Source organism: Rhinopithecus bieti, unplaced genomic scaffold (genome assembly GCF_001698545.2).
Source record: "Rhinopithecus bieti isolate Rb0 unplaced genomic scaffold, ASM169854v2 scaffold_10088, whole genome shotgun sequence".
NCBI classification, from domain to species: domain Eukaryota; kingdom Metazoa; phylum Chordata; class Mammalia; order Primates; family Cercopithecidae; genus Rhinopithecus; species Rhinopithecus bieti.
In genome coordinates, this window is record NW_016806409.1 from 1,302,846 (window position 1) to 1,325,095 (window position 22,250).

The 22,250-nt window shown below is 51.0% G+C and overlaps 1 protein-coding gene and 1 long non-coding RNA gene across 12 annotated transcripts in view; one reads left to right on the forward strand and one right to left on the reverse strand.

Moving 5' to 3' along the window:
* Positions 1-1,863, forward strand: part of HEXIM2 (HEXIM P-TEFb complex subunit 2) — an 11,091-nt gene extending 9,228 nt beyond the window's left edge. For all 11 annotated transcript variants that reach the window (XM_017876129.1, XM_017876130.1, XM_017876138.1 and 8 more), the window contains one exon: positions 840-1,863. In XM_017876129.1, the coding sequence (XP_017731618.1) occupies positions 840-1,634 (795 nt within the window). In that variant the 3' untranslated portion in view covers positions 1,635-1,863. The remainder of the gene's footprint in view (positions 1-839) is intronic.
* LOC108532214 (uncharacterized) lies at positions 625-3,305 on the reverse strand. Its single transcript, XR_001886384.1, has 2 exons — positions 2,784-3,305; positions 625-2,146 (listed from the first exon to the last, which is right to left on the reverse strand). It is a non-coding gene; the product is annotated as an uncharacterized LOC108532214 (long non-coding RNA).
* Positions 3,306-22,250: the final 18,945 nt, after the last annotated feature.

A 22,250-nucleotide genomic window follows, 5' to 3' on the forward strand; every position in this document is an offset into this window, starting at 1 on the left:
AAAAAAAAAAAAAAAAAAAAAAACTTATTTTAGGCCGTGCGCAGTGGCTCACTCCTGTAATCTCAGCACTTTGGGAGGCCAAGGCAGGTGGATCACCTGAGGTCAGGAGTTCGAGACCAGGCTGGCCAACATGGTGAAACCCTGACTCTACTAAAAATACAAAAAATTAGCCGGGCGTGGTGGCACATGCCTGTGATCCCAGCTACACGGGAGGCTGAGGCTGGAGAATTCCGGAGGAAGAGGTTGCAGTGAGCTGAGATTGCGCCACTGCACTCCAGCCTGGGTGACAGGGAGACTCCGTCTCAAAAAATGAAATAAAATAAGGGTTTTTAAAAATAATATGTTTAAGACAAGGACAGCATGAAGCCAGGTGTGAGGCCTCTGTGGAACTTAACAGGTCACCTGCCCATGAAGCCAGCTGTGTTTGAAAGTCAGGCTTTCTGGGAAGAGGGAAGAGCCAGTGGCATTTGGGCTTCTGATCAAGCAAATGCATCAAGATCCATCTTCTATCCCAGTTTTCTTCTTCTCCTGCTTTACTCATTTGGACAGTATTTATGGAACTCCTACTCAGTGCCAGGTATTATTCTAGGCATTGAAATTACAGAGTGAAACACACAGGCAAAATTCCTGCTGTCACCATGAGTTTACTTGGGGAAGGCTGGGGGACAGACAGTAGACAGGTCACTTTGTAAACAAATGGTTGCAAAAGGGTGTGGGGCTAAGAGTGACCAAGTTAGCTGAGTGTGGGAAGGTTGGCTTCAAACTGGGTAGAGAGGGAAGGGTTCCACCTCCAAGGACAGGCTGTCTGATCCATCCTTCTTCCTCCTCCCTCTCTTTAGACCTCTGGTGCCCTGGGGAGCCCCCAAACACCCCCTGGACCTCATGACTCTGGTGGTTCCCTGCCCCTGACACCCCGGATGGAGAGCCACTCAGAGGATGAAGATCTTGCTGGGGCTGTCGGTGGCCTGGGCTGGAACAGTAGGAGTCCCCGGACCCAGAACCCAGGGGGCTGCTCAGCGGAGGCTGTGCTGGCCCGGAAGAAACACCGTCGGCGGCCGTCGAAGCGCAAACGGCACTGGCGACCCTACCTGGAGCTGAGCTGGGCTGAGAAACAACAGCGGGATGAGAGGCAGAGCCAGAGGGCCTCCCGGGTCCGCGAGGAGATGTTCGCCAAAGGTCAGCCCGTGGCCCCCTACAACACCACCCAGTTCCTGATGAATGACCGAGACCCGGAGGAGCCCAACTTGGATGTGCCCCATGGGATCTCCCACCCAGGTTCCAGTGGGGAGAGTGAGGCCGGGGACAGTGATGGGCGGGGCCGAGCGCATGGTGAATTCCAGCGGAAGGACTTCTCTGAGACTTACGAGCGCTTCCACACCGAGAGCCTGCAGGGCCGCAGCAAGCAGGAGCTGGTGCGAGACTACCTGGAGCTGGAGAAGCGGCTGTCGCAGGCAGAGGAGGAGACTAGGAGGCTGCAGCAGCTGCAGGCGTGTACTGGCCAGCAGTCCTGCCGCCAGGTGGAGGAGCTGGCTGCCGAGGTCGAGAGGCTCCGGACTGAGAACCAGCGGCTTCGGCAGGAGAACCAGATGTGGAACCGAGAAGGCTGCCGCTGTGATGAGGAGCCGGGTACCTAAGGGTGCCTCCCAGCCTGGTGGACCCAAGGAGAAGGTCCCATTTTGTGCACACTCAGGCCAGTTGGGTCTCAAGGAGGCAGGTGGCAGATGAAAACCACCGTCAACACCCTTTGCCCCCTGAGAACAGCTAAATGGGTTCAGACTCCCACCACCGTTTCCACAGTTGGCTCTTTCGTGTCATCTTACTCTTTACAGAGAAATTAAATGGTCTTGGTGGGACCAAATGGGAGTGCCTAGGATTGATTTCACTAGGGCTGTTGTGAGAACCAAAACATTTGCCCCAGCGAGGTCTGAGTGGGGTCCCAGTCCCCACTGCCCCACGCCTGGCAGGACAGCAGACCTCTGGATAGGGACCTCCCAAGTTCTCCAGGATACCTGAATCCTGCTCTGTGGGTGTTGGAGCAATCAGACTGCACCAAAGGTTTTCTAGGTGGGAGGGAACTCCATCAGGAGCCCCCAGTTTCAGCCAGAAACTGAAGCTCAAGATCGCTGTGAGGAGTGGTGAGCTTTCCCTAGAGGAGAGAACGGGGGTTTTTGGAGAAGACCCAGGCCCAGGGGTTCCTTCAGAGTTTGCTGCTGAGCTTCCTGTATTCTCCTCACAGTTTAAAGGCTGGACTAGATGGGTTCTGTGTGCCTTGTGCCTCCTTGTTCTTGACAGCCCCCAACCCGGACCCCTCTCAGCAGGGGCTTGGGCCTGAGGTTAGTCATCATGTGTTTTTGTTTGTCCCTTACCTCCCAAGGGTACTAAGGGAGGTGCTCTCCTGGTGGAAAATAAAGTCAAGAGACAGAGGGGGACAGCACATGGATCCCCAGCAGAGCATAGCAGCCTGGCTCTCCTGGTGCCTGCCATGCGTCTGTGCGTCTTGCTCCTCTCAGCCTCATCATGTGGGTGTGAATTCCCTCTGAAGTGTGTGAGGCCCTCGCCTATCTGTGCATCAGAGACAGCTGGGTCAGCCTGGGTAAGGCAGATACCACTAGCCAGCGTCGGGCTCTGAGACAAGCTCACTCACCCCCTCACACTCAGACCCACCCTTCCCCAGGCACCCTGTCTCTTCCATCCCTTCCTGGTGCCCTTGCAGGCTAGTGTTGGGTGTCAGGCAGCAATGAACATGGATAACTAGTGGTGGTGGAGGAAATTAGTCAACTCACCAGTGAGCCAGTGCTGGCTGTGCCACCAGGCAAGGGGAGGGGCAGAGGCCTGGCTGCCCAGCCTGGCTTCTCTTCCAGGCCCTCATCTTGACAGGCCACATTGGGCAAGATGAGGCTCAGCCCAGGAGCTGCTGGGGATGGAAATGTTGATGTAATCTTGTGCGTTGCCAGGACAACTTTCATTTCTATCCTGCCACACCCAGGCCTGGCCAGAGCCTCCTACAATGAAACACATAACAGATTCTAGGAACGCATGGGTTTCAAGAGAAAGCAAAATTCCATCCTGGGAGACCTGCCCCTAGAACCCTGGGTCCTCAGACAGCTCAGTCAGGAAGGGCAGCAGGAATGATCATCCCCACTTTGCAGATGGGAAACCGGAGGCTTAGCGAGGAAGTGGCTTTTCGGATTCCAGGAGAGCCTCTGGAGGCCTGCCTGCCCCTGTGGGGTGCTGTGGGGTGCTAGCCTGGGACCCAGAGGCCCCTTGGCATTTGCTGGCAGACTCCCAGCTGCATTCCTCAGCATGGAGCCTGAGGGAGAGAGGAGGCCTGGGACAAAGGTGGACAAAGGTGGTTTACCCGGAGGTGCCTGTGTGTGTGTGTGTGTGTGTGTCTAGAAGGTGAGAGAAGATTCCAGAGGGCTGCTGGAGTGTCGGGGGAGGGGTGTGGGTGAGGGTGCTGGGGGCGCATTGTGGGCTGGTTGTGCCAGGGAGGGGCAGGTGAAGAGTCTGGCCCTTCTTGGCCCAGAAGCTGTGGAGCCTGGAGAGAGGAAAGCTACCAGCTGCTCCCCCAACATCCCCCTTCACATAAAAGGCTGAAGGGCGCAAATAGGGCAGCACCTCGGTGGGTTAATTCCCGCACCCCCGCCTTACCCTGCTGGAGGGCGGGTGGGGCAAGAAGAGAACAAAGGAGAGGATGCGAGCCGAGCAGGGAGTGTGGGAGGGCCTGAACCCAAATGGGAGGCGTCCGTGAAGAGGGTCCCTGTCCGCCCCTCCCCCCGTCTGGCTCCCTGATTCCTGGGTAAGGGGTGTGCAGGGAGGAGATCGTCGTGGGGCCAGAGCTGGGGCTTAGCACTGGAGAGAACTGGCTCAGCTGTGGGTGGGAGCCAGGCCTGAGTCCCTTGGTGCCCCGCCCCCTTTGCCGCTTCCAGTTGTTCCCACACCTGCTGCTTGGTCTTGAAGCTTGGGCCTCCACTCCGCCCACTGCAATGGTAGAAGCTCCAGTTTACGAGACACCCCTACCCCCACATCACACGCCCTAACTGGGGAAGTTGGGCTTGGACACAGCCTCCCTGGGCCTTTCCAGAGCTGCCCTCACGCCCTGTGCTTTCTGGGACCCTCTTGGTCAATTGGGCCGGGGGAGGGAAGTGCAGAGAACAGATGTTTCACGGGAGTGACTGTTGAAGCTTCCCACCACCCTCCCACCACCCCTGCCCAGCCTGGCTTAGGATCCCTTTTTCTTCCCCGGCAGGAACTCCCCGACCCCAGGTGGAAACTCCTGTGCCCAGTGGACAGACCCTGCCTGCAGTAGGGTCAGGGAATGAGGGAGAGGGGTGGGCAGAGGTTGGTGAGGTGGAGCAGGAGGAAGCTGCCAGGGAGTGGGGAAGGGGGTCCAAAGGGAAGTAACGGTATTGGGGGGAAAGGTGGCCAGGTCCCATTGCCCCTGTTGGGAACAGGCAAGTGTGGCACTGGCCCTTTAAGTGGGGGTGCCAGTTAGTGCCCTCCCCCAACCAACCCAATTCATGGGCACACTGAGCATGTGCAGGGGCTGTGCATGTGGGGAGGAGAGGGGAGGGAAGGGGAGGGGAGAGGGGGGCATACATTCCGGAGGGAGCTTCTCATCCCCCTACTTCCGGTAGCTGCCCCCACTTCTCCTTCCTGGGTCTGACAAAGGAGCCCATGGTGCTCACCCAATCCCTTCCCCCACCCCAGGCCCCAGGGGGTGCTGCCCTCTGCAAGTGCTGAAGCTGTCATGGGTGCTGGCCAGGCCCTCTCTGCCCTGGGGAGTCTCCTGGCCGCCTGGAGGTGGCACACACGTAGCCCAGTGCCAGCCTCACTTCCCTGGTGTGGGCGGCAGTGAATCTTCCTGCTGCCTACGTGTTCCATTTCATTCCATTGGTGCCAGGGTTTTTAAAAGAACCATCCACCTGTGATGCCACTTTGAAAGTGAAACAGCTCAAAGGATGCAGGCCCTACCCCCCCCACCAGGACCTTCCAGTCAGAGAGGAAGCAAACAGCCCAGAGGCTACAAGGGCCTTCCCTGAATCCCGCTCCTTCTGCTTCTCCCCTGCTGGCCAAGGGATCAAAGTCAGCTTCCTCCAGACTACCTTCACCTGCAGCCTCCCTCGAACCTTTCCACCACCTCAACCTTACCTGTTTCTGCCAAGTCTTCCCCTCTCCCAGCCCTCAGCCCTTCCTGTTACCTCCCTACCCCTTTAGCACTTGTCCACTCTTAGCTACTGGTACCATTATTTTTCTTTTTTCTTTCTTTCTTTTTTTTTTTTTTTGGAGACAGAGTCTCACTGTTGCTCAGGCTGGAGTGCAGTGGTGCGATCTCAGCTCACTGCAACCTCTGCCCCGCCTGAGTTCGAGCAATTCTCCTGCCTCAGCCTCCGGAGTAGCTGGGATTACAGGTGCCTGCCACAATGCCCAGCTTATTTTTGTATTTTTAGTAGAGACGGGTTTTCACCCTGTTGGCCAGGCTGGTCTCGAACACTTCTGACCTCAGGTGATCTGCCTCCCAAAGTGCTTGGATTATAGGCGTGAGCCACCGCGCCCAGCCTATTTTTCATTCTTTTTTTGTTTGTTGTTTGGGTTTTGAGACGCAGTTTCACTCTTGTTGCCCAGGCTGGAGTGCAATGGCGCAATCTCGGCTCACTGCAACCTCTGCTTCCCAGGTTCAAGCAATTCTCCTGCCTCAGCCTCCCAGGTAGCTGAGTATAGGTGCCCGCCACCATGCCCAGCTAATTTTTATATTTTTAGTAGAGACGGAGTTTCACCTTGTTGGCCAGGCTGGTCTCAAAAACTCCTGACCTCAGGTGATCCGCCCATCTCAGCCTCCCAAAAGTGCCAGGATTACAGGCCTGAGCCACTGCACCCAGCCTATTTTTCATTCTTGAAGTGAAATTTACATGCCAAGAAATCAACCCTTTGAAAGTGAACAAAGGCCAGGCGTGAGTGGCTCATGCCTGTAATCCCAGCACTTTGGGAGGCTGAGGTGGGCGGATCACCTGAGATCAGGAGTTCGACACCAGCCTGGCCAACAGGGTGAAACCCCATCTCTACTAAAAAATATAAAAATTAGGTCGGGCACGCTGGCTCACGGCTGTAATCCCAGCACTTTGGGAGGCCGAGGCGGTAGATCACGAGGTCAGGAGTTTGAGACCAGCCTAACCAACATAGTGAAATCCTGTCTCTACTAAAAATACAAAAATTAGCTGGGCGTGGTGGTGGGCACCTGTAATCCCAGCTACTCAGGAGGCTGAGGCAGGAGAATCACTTGAACCCGGGAGGCGGAGGTTGCAGTGAGCCGAGATGGCACCACTGCACTCCAACCTGGGCGACAGAGTGAGACTCCATCTCAAAAAAAAAAAAAAAAAGGAAAGAAAAAAAGAAAAAAAATTAGTTGGGCGTGGTGGCATGCGCCTGTAATCCCAGCTACTCAGGAGGCTGAGGCAGGAGAATCACTTGAACCCGGGAGGCGGAGGTTGCAGTGAGCCGAGATGGCACCACTGCACTCCAACCTGGGCGACAGAGTGAGACTCCATCTCAAAAAAAAAAAAAAAAAAGAAAGAAAAAAAGAAAAAAAATTAGTTGGGCATGGTGGCATGCACCTGTAATCCCAGCTACTTAGGTGGCTGAGGCAGGAGACTCTCTTGAATCCAGGAGGCAGAGGTTGCAGTGAGCTGTGATCGCACCACTGCACTCCAACCTGGGCAACAGAGCGAGACTCCTTTTCAAAAAAAAAAGAAAAGAAAAAAGTGAACAAATTCCAGCGGAAGGACTTCTCTGAGACTTACGAGCGATTACAGGTGGTGGCTCACACCTGTTATCCCAGCACTTTGAGAGGTCCAAGTGGGAAGATTGCTTGAGCCCAAGAGTTTGAGACCAGCCTGGCAACATGGTGAGACCCAGTCTCTACCAAAAAACAGGCAAACAAACAAAACAGGTGTGTTGGTACACATCTGTAGTCCCAGCTACTCAGGAAGCTGAGGTGGAAGGATTGCTTAAACTCAGGAGGTCAAGGATACAGTGAGCCGTGATTGCGTCACTGCACTCCATCCTGCGTGACAGTGAGACCTTGCCTCAAAAAAAACAAAACAAAACAAAACAAAAAACTGGTCTCAGTGGCCCATGCCTGTAATCCCAGCACTTCAGGAGGCTGAGGCGGGTAGATCACGAGGTGGGGGGATGGAGATCATCCTGGCCAATGTGGTGAAACCCTGTCTCTACTAAAACTACAAAAAATTAGCAGGGCATGGTGGCACGTGCCTGTAGTCCGAGCTACTCAGGAGGCTGAGGCAGGAGAATCGCTTGAATCCAGGTGGCGGAGATTGCAGTGAGCCAAGATTGTGTCACCGCACTCCAGCCTAACAACAGAACAAGACTCCATCTCAAACAAAAAAACAAAACAAAACAAAAATGTGAACAACTCAGTGGCATTTAGTACATATTCATGATGTGTGCAACTGCCACTTCTAGTTTCAAACATTATCACTCCGAAAGGAAACCCCATACCCATTAAGCATTTACTCCCCATTCCCTCCTTCCCTCGCCTGGCAGCCACCAATCTGCTTTCTGTTTCTATAGGTTTTCTCATTCTGGATATGCTGGTGGTAAAGCCACGAGGGGAAAACTCTCTGGTCTCCTGTTGTCTGTACCTGAAACGCACAGACTCCCTGAGGGTGCTGTTGTAGAGGGAGCACTGGACCAGGAGTCCTGAGCCCTGTGATCCATCCCAGTTCTGCTTCTCACTCAGGGGCTCTTTTTCTTCATTTGTTTCAGGGGTTGGGAGGTGGCCTCAGGCCAGTCTAGGATCCTGCATCCTCCAGGATCCATCCCTGGCCAGGGGGCTTCTACCTGGAACAATGCTGCCTGGCCTACCACCCCTTTGACCTCCTGCCTCCTCCCTGTGAGTCCAGGGAGTGGAGGTGGAGCCAGGGGACAGTGTGATTAATATGGTGGGGTTTAGGGTAAGACACAGGAGATGAAGAAACTTGAGCTCAGAGAGGTTGAGAAACTTGCCCAAGGCCACACAATTCCTGCCATACTGGAGCCGTAGCCGGTTCTCTGATTGTAGTTTGAGCCCTTGACCACCTTCGTCTCCTATCTTCAAAGAGATAAAGTAAATTAAAGGCTTAGCCAAGTGCCAGCTGTGTGGGAGGTGCGCTCAGATGTAAGCAGCTATACATTTTACGACTTTCAGGACATTGTGTAATCATGAGTAGCTCCATTACAAGGTGGTTCTTGGGAGTTCTCACTGTCTCCTTCCCTTAACTTTTTTTTTTTTTTTTTGAGACAGAGTCTCGCTATGTTGCCAGGCTGGAGTACAGTGGCGCGATCTCGGCTCACTGCAACCTCCTACTCCCTGGTTCAAGCAATTCTTCTGCCTCGGCCTACCGAGTAGCTGAGATTACAGGCACAGGCCACCGTGCCCAGCTAATTTTTGTATTTTTAGTAGAGACGGGGTTTCACCATGTTGGCCAGGATGATCTCCATCTCCTAACCTCGTGATTTGCCCACCTCGGCCTCTCAAAGTGTTGGGATTACAGGCATGAGCCACCGCGCCCGGCCCTCCCTCCCTTAACTTTGGAGCAGGTTTCCTCTCTGCCCTCTCTATCAGCTTCTCTAGGAGGACAGTTTTTTCTTTTTTCTCTTTTTCTTTCTTTTTTTTTTTGAGACAGAGTCTCGCTTTGTCGCCCAGGCTGGAGTGCAGTGGCGCGATCTTGGCACACTGCAAGCTCCGCCTCCCATGTCCACACCGTTCTCCTGCCTCAGCCTCCCGAGTAGCTGGGACTACAGGCACCTGCCTCCACGCCCGGCTAATTTTTTGTATTTTTAGTAGAGACGGAGTTTCACCATGTTAGCCAGGATGGTCTCTTTCTCCTGACCCCATGATCCACCTGCCTCAGCCTCCCAAAGTGCTGGGATTACAGGCGTGAGCCACCACGCCTGGCCTTTTCTTTTTTTTTTTATTGAGACAGAGTCTCGCTCCATTGCCCAGGCTGGAGTGCAGAGGCGCAATCTCCACTCACTGCAGTCTCCACCTCCTGAGTTCAAGCAATTCTCCTGTCTCAGCCTCCTGAGTAGCTGGGACTACAGGCATCTGCCACCACGCCTGGCTAATTTTTGTATTTTTAGTGGAAACAGGGTTTCACCTTGTTGGTCAGGCTGATCTCAAACTCCTGACTTCAGGTGATCCACCCGCCTCGGCCTCCCAAAGTGCTGGGATTACAGGCGTGAGCCACTGCGACAGGATGAGGACAGCCTTTGTGGGGGGTGGGAGGGAGCCCTGGACCCTGAGCCCTTCAGGCAAGTGGGTGTGTGGGAAGCACTGTTTTTCTTTCCCCTCAAATAAGGAGGAGATTTTATTGTTCTTCTCCGCATCCCTTCAAGCTGTATTTATCCATATTTTCATGGCTCAACCTCCACCCTTGCCCCTCAAACAGGAAGTCTTTTATGGAGCCAAAGAAAGGAGGGGACTGCTCAGGCCTGGCCTGTCAGGGGGACAGGCTGCACAGCTGACACCCAGTTGGCCACTGTGTCCCGGTGGCTTGTAAGCATGGACATTCCAGAGACCACCTGCCCCAGAAGTCCCCTCTATACCCCATTTAAGATGGAAAACCCCAGAGGAGCCCTCAAGGCACCTGCTGTGTCCTGCCTCAGGGCTCAGCCATGTGGTGACTGCTTTGCCACAGTTCAAGGACCTGGACAGGCTCCCTCCTGGCCCGAGCCTTGAGCCGAGCCCTGAGCCTTGAGCCGAGCCCTGTGGCCACCGGGCTGGCAAGTTCCCAGCCTGAGGACCATGGAGGCCCCAGGCCCCACATCCTTCCGGGCTTGACCTCCATGCCTTTGCTTCTCAGTGCCAGTCAGCTGTTTCCTTCTTGAGCCTCTGAGAAAGAGGATTTTTTTTTTTTTTTTGAGACGGAGTCTCGCTCTATCTCCCAGGCTGGAGTGCAGTGGCGCAATCTCGGCTCACTGCAAACTCTGCCTCCTGGGTTCACACCATTGTTCTGTCTCAGCTTCCCAAGTAGCTGGGACTACAGGCGCCCGCCACTACGCCCAGCTAATTTTTTTGTATTTTTAGTAGAGACGGGGTTTCACCGTGTTAGCCAGGATGGTCTCAATCTCCTGACCTCGTGATCCGCCCGCCTCGGCCTCCCAAAGTGCTGGGATTACAGGTGTGAAGCTACTGCACCTGGCCAGTCATTTTCAAGTGTACAATTCAGGCCGGGCTGACCAGGCCAGTCTTGAACTCCTGACCTCAGGTGATCTACCCGCCTCAGCCTCCCACAGTGCTGGGATTACAGGCGTGAGCCACCGCATCCAGCCTATTTTTTAAAACTCCTGTCTGTACCAGACCTTCTACTTTTTTGGAAGCCTTTCCCTATGACTGCCTTCCTGCTGCTTTCCATCTTGCCAGAGCCCAGCTTCCCTCCCTTTGTAGAACTCCTATGTTCAATAAATCATTGCTTCTCAATTTTACTTCCCACTGGAATCACCTGAGAAAGTTTTCACAGTTCCAGTGCCTGGGTTCCATGCCCAGAATTTCTTTTTTTTTCTTTTTTTTCTTTCTTTTCTTTCTTTCTTTTTTTTTTTTTTTTTGAGACGGAGTCTGGCTCTGTTGCCCAGGCTGGAGTGCAGTGGCGCCATCTCAGCTGACTGCAAGCTCCGCCTCCCGGGTTTACGCCATTCTCCTGCCTCAGCCTCCCGAGTAGCTGGGACTACAGGCACCCGCCACCACGCCTGCCTAATTTTTTATATTTTTAGTAGAGATGGTGTTTCACCATGTTGGCCAGGCTGGTTTCCAACTCCTGACCTCAAGTGATCTGCCCACCTTGGCCTCCCAAAGTGTTGGGATTACAGGTGTGAGCCACTGCACCCAGCCCAGAATTTCTGATTTAATTGTTCTGGGATTTTTGAGGCTCCCTGGGGGATGCTCAGGTACACCCAGGGCTGAGCAGCTTCTCTGCCCGGCTTGCCCTGACCAGGAGTCCCAGGTGTGGGGTGCCTTGCACCTGCCCACATCCCTAGGAGGATTCCAAGATGGCACTACTTCCAGGGTTTAGATACCAGGCAGAGGAGCTTTAGAGGGTCAACCAGGAAATGGGCAGAATTCAAGTTAAGGGGAAGGAGGAATTTCCACCACTCAGCTGGGCGGTAAGGCTGTCCCCAGAGACTCCTGGCTCCCATCAGTGGATGTGCCAGGGTGCCTGTGAAAGGGCAGGAGGTCAGACTAGAAAACATGCCAAGTGCCCCTCCAGCAATCAGATTCTGAAATTCTGCCTAGCAAGGAGCTGTTGCTTTTTTGCCACAACAGCACAACGCCCTGCCCTGGTGTGTGTGTGTGTGTGTGTGTGTGTGTGTGTGTGTGTCTTCTGCCCTATCCAGGCAAGGGGGCCTCTTCACTGGGGTTTACTCCAGGCCTTCTGCTGGTGGCATACAGGGGGGCGAGTGCTGTGTATCAGCTCCCTGAGAGTTTCAGAATGAAATGCTATCCTTGCTTCCTCTTTAGTGTCTTCTTGATTATCCCAGCCCCATTTCTTCTGCTTCACTCAGAGCAGAGGTGGGGAGGAAGGAGGCCACTTGGAGCTCAGGACAGGGAGGGTTCTCTAGAGCTAGCTGAGTTACTGTGAGGTCTTGAAAAGTGCAGAGATTGAGAGCACAGACTGGTGTTGGACAGCCCAGGTTCAAATCCTGACTTTGGGCAGGTGCAGTGGCTCACGGCTGTAATTCCAGCACTTTGGGAGGCTGAGGCAGGCGGGTCACTTGAGGTCAGGAGTTTGAGATCAGCCTGGCCAATATGGTGAAACCTCGTCTCTACTAAAAATACAAAGATTGGCCAGGCATGGTGGTGCATGCCTATAATCTCAGCTACTTGAGAAGCTGAGGCAGGAGAATCGCTTGAACCTGGGAGGTGGAGGTTGCAGTGAACTGAGATCATGCCATTGCACTCAGCCTGGATGACAGAGCAGGACTCCATCACACACACACACACAAAAAACAGTTCTGGCCGGGCGCGGTGGCTCACGCCTGTAATCCCAGCACTTTGGGAGGCCGAGGTGGATGTATCACAAAGTCAGGAGATCGAGACCATCCTTGCTAATACGGTGAAACCCTGTCTCTACTAAAAATACAAAAAAATTAGCTGGGTGTGGTGGCGGGCGCCTGTAGTCTCAGCTACTCGGGAGGCTGAGGCAGGAGAACCGCGTGAACCCGGGAGGCAGAGCTTGCAGTGAGCTGAGATTGTGCCACTGCACTCCAGCCTGGCGACAGAGCAAGACTCCATCTCAAAAAAAAAAAAAAGTCCTGCCTTGCCTGGCTCACTGCCGCTCCCTACCCTCCGCAGAGCAGGCTAGGCACCTTTCCATTGTCCTGCCTGGACACATACATCCCCCTCTCCTGGTGAAAAGATGCCATGACTCATCAGGAACACAAGCATCACCACAGCACCATTTGTTCATTCAACAGATATTGACTGGGTGCATTTTTTTCCTAAGGTTGCTATAATAAAGTGCCCCTGAGTGGTTTAGAACAATGGAAATGTATTGTTTCAGTTTTGGAGGCCAGAAGTCTGAAATCAAGGTGTTGGTAGGGCCACACTTTGTTTAAAGCCAGTAGGAGAAAGATCCTTCCTTGTCTCTTTATTTTTATGTATAGAAACGGGGTATTGCTATAATGCCCAGGCTGGTCTGGAACTCCGGGCCTCAAGTAATCCTCCCACCTTGGCCTGTCAACAAGCTGGGATTACAGGCATGAGCCACTGCAACTGGCCTTCCTTGCCATTTTTTTTTCTTTTTTTTTTTTTGAGACGGAGTCTCGCCCTGTCACCCAGGCTGGTGTGCAGTGGTGCTATCTCGGCTCACCGCAAGCTCCACCTCCTGGGTTCAAGTGATTCTCCTGCTTCAGCCTCCCCAGTAGGTAGGATTACAGGCACACACCACCATACCCAGCTAATTTTTGTATTTTTAGTAGAGACGGTTTCTCCATGTTGGCCAGGCTGGTCTCAAACTCCTGACCTCAGGTGATCCTCCTGCCTTGGCCTCCCAAAGTGCTGGGATTACAGATGTGAGCCACCATGCCCGGCCAGTAGTCTTATTTTTAAACAATAACTATCATTTATGAAGCACTTTGGAATATTCAAAGTGCTTTCATTAATGAGTTTATTTTTTGTTTATTATTATTATTTTTTGAGATGGAGTCTCATTCTATCTCCGAGGCTGGAGCACGTGGCACGATCTCGGCTCACTGCAACCTCTGCCTCCCGGGTTCAAGTGATTCTCCTGCCTCAGCCTCCCGAGTAGCTGGGACTACAGGTACCTGCCACCACACCCAGGTATTTTTTTATATTTTTAGTAGAGACCGGGTTTCACCGTGTTAACCAGGCTGGTCTTGATCTCCTAACCTTGTGATCCGCCTGCCTTGGCCTCCCAAAGTGCTGGGATTACAGGCGTCAGCGACTGCGCCCGGGCCATATGAGTTTATTTGGGTGACATGGTGAGATCCATTTCACGAGTGGGAAGACCGTCTTTTGGAGATCTGAAATTACTTGTTTAGGGTCAAGTGACTTATAAGTAGTAACACAAGCAATAACAATATCTCCAGCCCTTGTTCAATGCCAACCATTGTGGTATGGCTTGAATGTCCTCTCCAAAACTAGTGTTAGGGTGTAATTACCATTGTGACTTTTTTTTTTTTTTTTTTGAGATAAGAGTTTTGCTCTTGTCACCCAGGCTGGAGTGCAATGCTACAGTCTTGGCTCGCGGCAACCTCTGCCTCCCAGGTTCAAGCAATTCTCCTGCCTCAGCCTTCCAAGTAGCTGGGATTACAGGCATGTACCAACACGCCCGGCTAATTTTTGTATTTTTAGTGGAGACCAGGTTTCATCACGTTGGCCAGGCTAGTCTGGAACTCCTGACCTCAGATGATCCGCCCGCCTCGGCCTCTCAAAGTACTGGGATTACAGGGGTGAGCCACCGTGCCCGGCTCATTGTGACAACATTAAGAAGTGAGACATTTGGCCAGGTACGGTGGCTCATGCCTGTGATTCCAGCACTTTGGAAGGCTAAGGCGGGGGGATCATGAGGTCTGGAGTTGGAGACCATCCTGGCCAACATGGTGAAACCCGTCTCTACTAAAAAAACAAAAAATGAGCCAGGTGTGGTGGCACGTGCCTGTAGTCCCAGCTACTCAAGAGGCTGAGGCAGGAAAATCACTTGAACCCGGGAGGCGGAGGTTACAGTGAGCCCAGATTGCACCACTGCACTCCAGCCTGCCGCCAGAGAGAGACTCTGTCTCCAAAAAAAAAAAAAAAAAAAAAAGCAGTGAGACATTTAAGAGAGGATTAGGTCATGGGGGCTCTGCCCTCATGAATGGATCAATGCCGCTATTGAGGAAGTGTGTCAGTTGTGGGACTGGGTCCTGATAAAAGGATAAGTTTGGCAGATTTCCTCTCTCAGTCTTGCATACTTCCATCATGATGCAGCAAGGAGGCCCTCATCAGACGGGGCCCCTTGATCTTGGACTTCTCGCCCTCCAGAACCATAAGCCAAATAAATCTCTTTTTAAAAAATAAATTACCTAGTCAGTAGTTTTTTATGCTTATTTGATGCTTATTTTTTATGCTTATTTTTATGCTTATATCTTATTTGATCCCCATAAGCATTTTGCAGGATAAATAAATTGAAGTAAGGTGTCCAAAGTCACATCGTTAATAACAGGTCACATCCGGACTGGGTGTGGTGGCTCATACTTGTAATCTTAGCACTTTGGGAGGCTGAAGTGGGAGAATCACTTGAGTTCTGGAGTTGGAGACCAGCCTGAGCAACATAGTGAGACCTTGTCTCAATTAAAAAAAAAAAAGTCATATCAGGACTTGAGCCCAGGCAGCCCAGTTGCAGCATCCAGCTCAGCCACCCCATGTTGCTCATTACATCAAGATACAGCCTCGGCTGGGCGTGGTAGCTCATGCCTGTAATCCCAGCACTTTGGGAGGTTGAGGCAGGCAGATCACAAGGTCAGGAGTTTGAGACTAGCTTGGCCAATATGGTGAAACCCCGTCTCTATTAAAAATACAAAAATTAGCCGGGCGTGGTGGTGGGAGCCTGTAGTCCCAGCTACTTGGGAGGCTGAGGCAGGAGAATTGCTGGAACCAGGGAGGCAGAGGTTGCAGTGAGTCGAGATTGCACCATTGCACTCCAGCCTGGGCGACAGACGACATCTCAAAATAGAAAAAAAAAAAAAAAAAAAAACAGCCTCAGGTCTCTATTGCTGCCCTCTGCTCTACACCAGCAGGTCAAACCTTAATGTCCCCTCCATGCCTAGCAGAGAGCCACCTCTTTGCTCTTCCTTATCAACTGCATCAATTGCTACCTTCTATCTTCCTTTTTTCTTCTACCTTCCCTTTATTTTTTCATAGAGATGGGGTCTTGCTGTGTTGCCCAGGCTGGTCTCAAACTTCTGGCCTCAATAGATTCTCCCGCCTTGGCTTCCCAAGGTGCTGAGATTACTGGTGTGAGCCACTGTGCCCAACCCCTTCTCCCTTTCTCCCTTCCCCTTCCTTCTTCCCTCCTCTTCCCCCCTCTTCCCCTCTTACTCTGGACAGAGTTTCTTTTTTTTTTTTTAGATGGAGTTTTGCTCTGTCACCCAGGCTGGAGTTCAGTGGCACTGTCTTGGCTCACTGCAAACTCCGCCTCCCAGGTTCAAGCAATTCTCCTGCCTCAGCCTCTCAAGTAGCTGGGATTACAGGCCTGCAATACAACACCTGGCTAATTTTTTTTTTTTTTTTTTTTTTTTTGGATGGAGTCTCGCTCTGTCACCCAGGCTGGAGTGCAGTGGCGCGATCTCAGCTCACTGCAAGCTCTAACTCCCGGGTTCATGCCATTCTCCTGCCTCAGCCTCCTGAGTAGCTGGGACTACAGTCGCTTGCCCCCACGCCCAGCTAATTTTTTGTATTTTTGGTAGAGATGGGGTTTCACCGTGTTAGCCAGGATGGTCTCAATCTCCTGACCTCGTGATCTGCCCTCCTCGGCCTCCAAAAGTGCTGGGATTACAAGCGTGAAGCCACTGTGCCCAGCCACCTGACTAATTTTTGTATTTGTATTTTTTAATTTTTTGAGATGGAGTCTAGCTCTGTCACCCAGGCTGGAATGCAGTGGTACGATCTTGCAACCTCTGTCTCCCGGGTTCAAGTGATTCTCCTGCCTCAGCCTCCCGAGTATCTGGGACTACAGGCACATGCCACCACACCCAGTTAAGTTTTTATATTTTTGGTAGAGCCAGGATTTCACCATGTTGGCCAGGCTGGTCTTGAACTCCTGACCTCAAGTGATCTGCCCATCTCGGCCTCCCAAAGTGCTGGGATTATAGGCATGAACAACCCCTGCCGGCCCAGAGTTACTTATCAAATGTTTAATTTAGTATATGATATTTTAGTCATAAAATATTATACGATATTTTAGGCTGGGCATGGTGACTCAAGCCTGTAATCCCCGCACTTTGGGAGGCCGAGGTGGGTGGATTACCTGAGGTCGGGATTGGAGACCAGCCTGACCAAAATGGTGAAACCCTGTCTCTACTAAAAATACAAAGATAGCCGGGTGTGGTGGCGCATGCCTGTAATCCCAGCTATTCGGGAGGCTGAGGCAGGATAATGGCTTGGACCTGGGAAGCAGAGGTTGTAGTGTGCTGAAATCGTGGCATTGTACTCCAGCCTGGGCAACAAGAGTGAAACTCCGTCTCAAACAAACAAGCAAAAAAACAAAATATACAATAAAATATACAATATTTTATACAATATTTTATATTTATGGCTAAAATATTGACGGGGTTTTGCCATGTTGCCCAGCAAAACCCCGTCTCTACTAAAACACCTATGTACCCATCACCTGGTTTAAGAACTATCAACTCTTAATGTGTGGGAAGCATTTAATGCTGTGTAGGAAGAAAAAAAGTTGCAACATTGTGGTGATTGCTGACGCCCTAGCATTATTCTGCTCTCTAATTGCACTCTCCCTCCTAGAGGTAATTGGGATCCTAGCTTGGTGACAATCATTTCCATGCATCTTTAGAAACACAGTTGCTTTTGACTGACAATAAGGGAATTTCGAGCTTGATTCTTGACAAGGAAACATAGCACAAGGTAGGTCTAAAGATGGAGGTGTAGCTTGAATGGAATCTCTTTTGGAAATATATTATGATGAAATATTTCAGACACAGAAAGGCATATATGGAATAATAGAATGAACCTCTTGCTTAGGAAGTAAAACATTAAAAATACTACCCTCCCCTCCTCAAAATAGTCCCCAGGGTTTTCCCCCCGATTGCATCCTTCTTCTTTTTTTTTGCTCTTTTTTGCCCAGGCTGGAGTGCAATGGCACAATCTTGGCTCACCGCAACCTCCACCTCCCCGGTTCAAGTGATTCCTCTGCTTCAGCCTCCCGAGTAGCTGGGATTACAGGCATGCACCACCATGCCTGGCTAATTTTGCATTTTCAGTAGACGGAGTTTCTCCATGTTGGTCAGGCTGGTCTTGAACTCCCGACCTCAGGTGATCCTCCTGCCTCAGCCTCCCAAAGTGCTGGGATTATAGGCATGAGCCACCATGCCCAGCCTTTTTTTTTTTTTGAGAAGGAGTCTCACGCTGTTGTCTAGGCTGGGGTGCAGTGGTGCAATCTCAGCTCACTGCAACCTTTGCCTCCTGGGTTCAAACGATTCTCCTTCCTCAGCCTCCCGAGTAGCTGGGATTACCTGCGTGTGCCACCACACCCTGCTAACTTCGGTATTTTTAATAGAGACAGGGTTTCTCCATGTTGGCCAGGCTGGTCTCGAACTCTTGACCTCAGGTGATCCGCCTGCCTCGGCCTCCCAAAGTGCTGGGATTACAGGCATGAGTCACCCTGCCCGGCCATATATATATATTTTTAGTAGACACAATGTTGGCCAGGCTGGTCTTGAACTCCTGACATCAGGTGATCCGCCAGCCTCGGACTCCCAAAGTGCTGAGATTATAGGCGTGAGCCACCATGCTCGGCCTGATTTCATCCTTCTAGATGAACTGCCCTTCTGAATTTGGGGCTTATCATTTTGACCTGGATCTTGGGAGAGGAGCAGCGGTTTGGGGTCAAGTAGGTGTAGGAAGGGGAGTCACCAACAGAACAGCAGGGTAAAGACCTAGGGGAGTGAGTTTGGGGGGCAGGTGTTGGCATGGCTGGTAAGCTGGGTACCTGTTGGGGAGGGGCTGGGACAGGTAAGTAGCTAGCCCCACTCTCCTCTGGGCTCTGGTTTCCGGTATTTCCCTCTGTCATTGTCCTAATCACACAGACTCTTAATGATCTGTTAGCTTGACTCCAAGATCCTGAGGGTAGGGAACCTCTTGGTCATTGTCACCCCAGTGGCTGACACAGTGGCACAAATGACTTTTTGTTAAATACTAAATTGATCCACGAACGAATGAGTAACTGACTGATTTCAGCCTGCCTGGTGAGGGAGTTGCTGGTAGCAAGAGGACAGTCTGAGCGCAAAGTGTGAACGAGAGCATTTTTGAAGAGAATTGTCATTTTATTACCATTCAGTACAGTAACACCTCTGCCTTCATCAGTGTGGCCTAGTAGACACCTTGCTTGAATGTGTATCAGTCAGGGTGAGAAATCTGCTGTGCGGGCAGGTGTGCGATGATGCAGTAACCAGATGGGCTTCTTGCAGCTTCAACCACCGCCAGCGTCATTCACTACCCTTGAAACTATCAGCTTTGATTGGAGTTAAAGGAATAATCAGTCTCCCACAGAAGTAGGACCTATTTCTCTTCCTTCAAAATAATCCTCAAAGCCTGTGAATCTCTCCAGTGTGCCTATTATGTGGTTAGCTCTGCTCATGGCTGCAGAGGCAGCTCGTTTTGCATTCCTAGAAGCCCCTCTCAGGGCTGGGCATGCTTCAGTGGGTTTTGAGTGGTGAGAATTGCTTTTCTCAGAGGCTGCATTCCACATGAGGCCTAATAAACAAATAACACGCATCTGCAATTAGTGGCATCTCTGCACGCAGACTTAATGTGCTGAAGGCTGTTTGTTGATTTTCGTGCACTGTTCAAAGCGATGCCACAAGCTGTTTGGGCCAGTCTTTGGCTTAGAGAGCCCCTTCTTCCATTTTGTCCCATGAAAAGGACAAAGCAGTGATATAAAAGAGCCCAATAGGTTGAGTTACATCTATCACATAGGCAAATCTGAAAAGGTTTCCAATAAAGATCAAATTATTAAAAGATTTGGCTGGGCGTGTTGGCTCACACCTGTAATCCTAGCACTTTGGGAGGCCAAGGCGGGCAGATCATGAGGTCAGGAGATCGAGACCATCCTGGCCAACATGGAGAAACCCCGTCTCTACTAAAAATACAAAAATTAGCTGAGTGTGGTGGTGCGTGCCTGTAGTCCCAACCACTCGGGAGGCTGAGGCTGGAGAATCGCTTGAACCTGGGAGTCGTAGGTTGCAGTGAGCAGAGATCGTGCCACTGCACTCCAGCCTGGTGACAGAGGGAGTCTGAGTCTCAAAAAAATAAAGAAAGAAAGAAATTTGAGCAGTATTTATCCATAGAAATTTGGGGCCACCTGATTCTGAATTTGCAGGTTTTTTTTTTTTTTTTTCCAGACAGGATCTCACTCTGTTGCCCAGGCTGGAGTGCAGTGGCGCCATCACGGCTCACTGCAACCTCTGCCTCCCGAGTGCAAGTGATTCTCCTGCTCCAGTCTCCTGAGTAGCTGGGATTATAGATATCCATCACCACACCCAGCTAATTTTTGTATTTTTAGTAGAGACGGGGTTTTGCCATATTGGCCAGGCTGGTCTTGAACTCCTGACCTCAAGTGATCCACCTGCCTCGGCCTCCCAAAGTGCTGGGATTACAAGCATGAGCCACTGCGCCCGGCACCGAATTTGCAGAGTTCTGATTAATGAAGTTTTGTTCTTTCACTGTGCCCTGTAATTCAGTAATTCTGTCATTCAGTTCAGATACAGATAGTGCTGAGTCAGGGTGGGGTTTCTACTATTGCTGCCCCTCTCCAGTCACCCCCCGTTTGCAGAAGCGTAGGGAATGCCCTGGACTTGGGATTTGGCATAGGAGGGTCTGGCATCAAACCCTGGTTCTGAGGCTTTACTGGCCAAGTGATCAAGTGATCTTTCATTCAACAAGCACTTGTTGAGTGCCAGCACTGGGTTAGCGCTGGAAAGACAAAGATAAATAAACCACAATTTCCTCTCTTCCTCCTTTTCTTTTCTTTTCTCTTTCCTTTTTTTTTTCTCTCTCTCTCTCTTTATTTTACTGAGGAGTTCTTTTAACTATGTCAATCAGAAAAATATAAAGTATTCAGAATAATAAAATGAACACCCATGATAAGAACCATCCTGCTTAAGAAATAAAGCAGCTGAGTGCAGTGACTCACGCCTGTAATCCCAGGATTTTGGGAGGCTGAGGTGGGCAGATCATGAGGTCAGGAGATTGAGACCATCCTGGCCAACATGGTGAAACCCTGTCTCTACTAAAAGTACAAAAATTAGCTGGGCGTGATGGCATACGCCTGTTGTCCCAGCTACTCAGGAGGCTGAGGAAGGAGAATCACCTGAACCGGGGAGGCAGAGACTGCAGTGAGCTGAGATCGCGTCACTGCACTCCAGCTTGAGTGACAGAGCGAGACTCTGTCTCAAAAAAATAAAAAATAAAAATAAATAAAGCCAGAAATACTTCTTTTTCTTCTTCTTCTTCTTCTTATTATTTGAGATGGAGTCTCACTCTGTCGCCCAGGCTGGAGTGCAGTGGCGTGATCTCAGCTTACTGCAACCTCCGCCTCCTGGGTTCACGCCATTCTCCTGCCTCAGCCTCCTGAGTAGCTGGGATTACAGGCGTGTGCCACCACACCCAGCTAATTTTTTGTATTTTTAGTAGATACGGGGTTTCACCGTGTTAGCCATTATGGTCTTGATCTCCTGACCTCTTGATCCGCCTGCCTCAGCCTCCCAAAGTGCTGAGATTACAGGTGTGAGCCACTACGCCTGGACAATTTTAAAATTTTTTGTAGAGATGGGGTGTCACTATGTTGTCCAGGCTGGAGTCAAATTCCTGACCTCAAGTGATCCTCCTACCTCAGCCTCCCAAAATGCTGGGATTATAGACAAGAGTCACCACTCCCAGCCTAGAAAAACTTCTGAAACTTTTCCTTTCTGCATATCTCAGTCCCTTCTCTCCCACTGAAAGAAAATCTCTGTTATGAATTCAGTGTTATCCCTCCTCTGCTTTTTTTTTTTTTTTTTTTTTTTGAGACGAAGTCTCACTCTGTCACTCAGGCTGGAGTGCAGTGGTGCAATCTCTGCTCACGTGAACCTCTGCCTCCCAGATTCAAATTATTCTCCTGCCTCAGCCTCCCAAGTAGCTGGGATTACAGGTACCCGCCACCATACCCGGCTAATTTTTGTATCTCTGGTAGAGACGGGGTTTCACCATATCTCACACTCCTGGCCTCAGGTGAACCACCCACTTCGTGGGATTACAGGCATGAGCACTTGGTCCATTGCATGTCTTTTATTTGTACTACCTAGGTATGCATGTTTAAATAATATGTAGTCTTAAGCACTTTAAAAATTTCTGTGAATCATACTGCCAAAATCTCATAACTTGCTGCTTACTTAAAACGTTTTAAGATTTATTTATGTGGGCTGGGCATAGTGGCTCACGCCTGTAATCCCAGCACTTTGGGAGGCCAAGGAGAGTGGATCACCTGAGGTCGGGAGTTAGAGACCACCCTGGCCAACATGGCGAAACCCCATCTCTACTAAAAATACAAAAATTATCCGGGTGTGGTGGCACGTGCCTGTAGTCCCAGCTACTTGGGAGGCTGAAACAGGAGGATCGCTTGAACCTGGGAGGCGGAGGTTGCAGTGACCCAAGATCGCACCACAGCACTTCAGCCTGGGTGACAAAGGGAAACTCCGTCTCAAAAAAAAAAAAAAGAAAATATTTATGTGATACATGTAGCTTAATTCATTTGTCTTTGTTCTTTGTCTGTTTTTGTATTAAGGGTAATTTTTTAATGGAAGTATGTAATATTTATACAAAAGAGTAGATAAATAGTAAGTGTACAGCTTAATGAATTTTCATAGTCAACACACCTGTGTAACCACACCCAGTGAAGAAACAACTGTCCAGGAATGGTGGCTCATGCCTGTAGTCCCACCACTTTTTGGGGACCAAGGCAGGCAGATCACTTGAGCCCAGG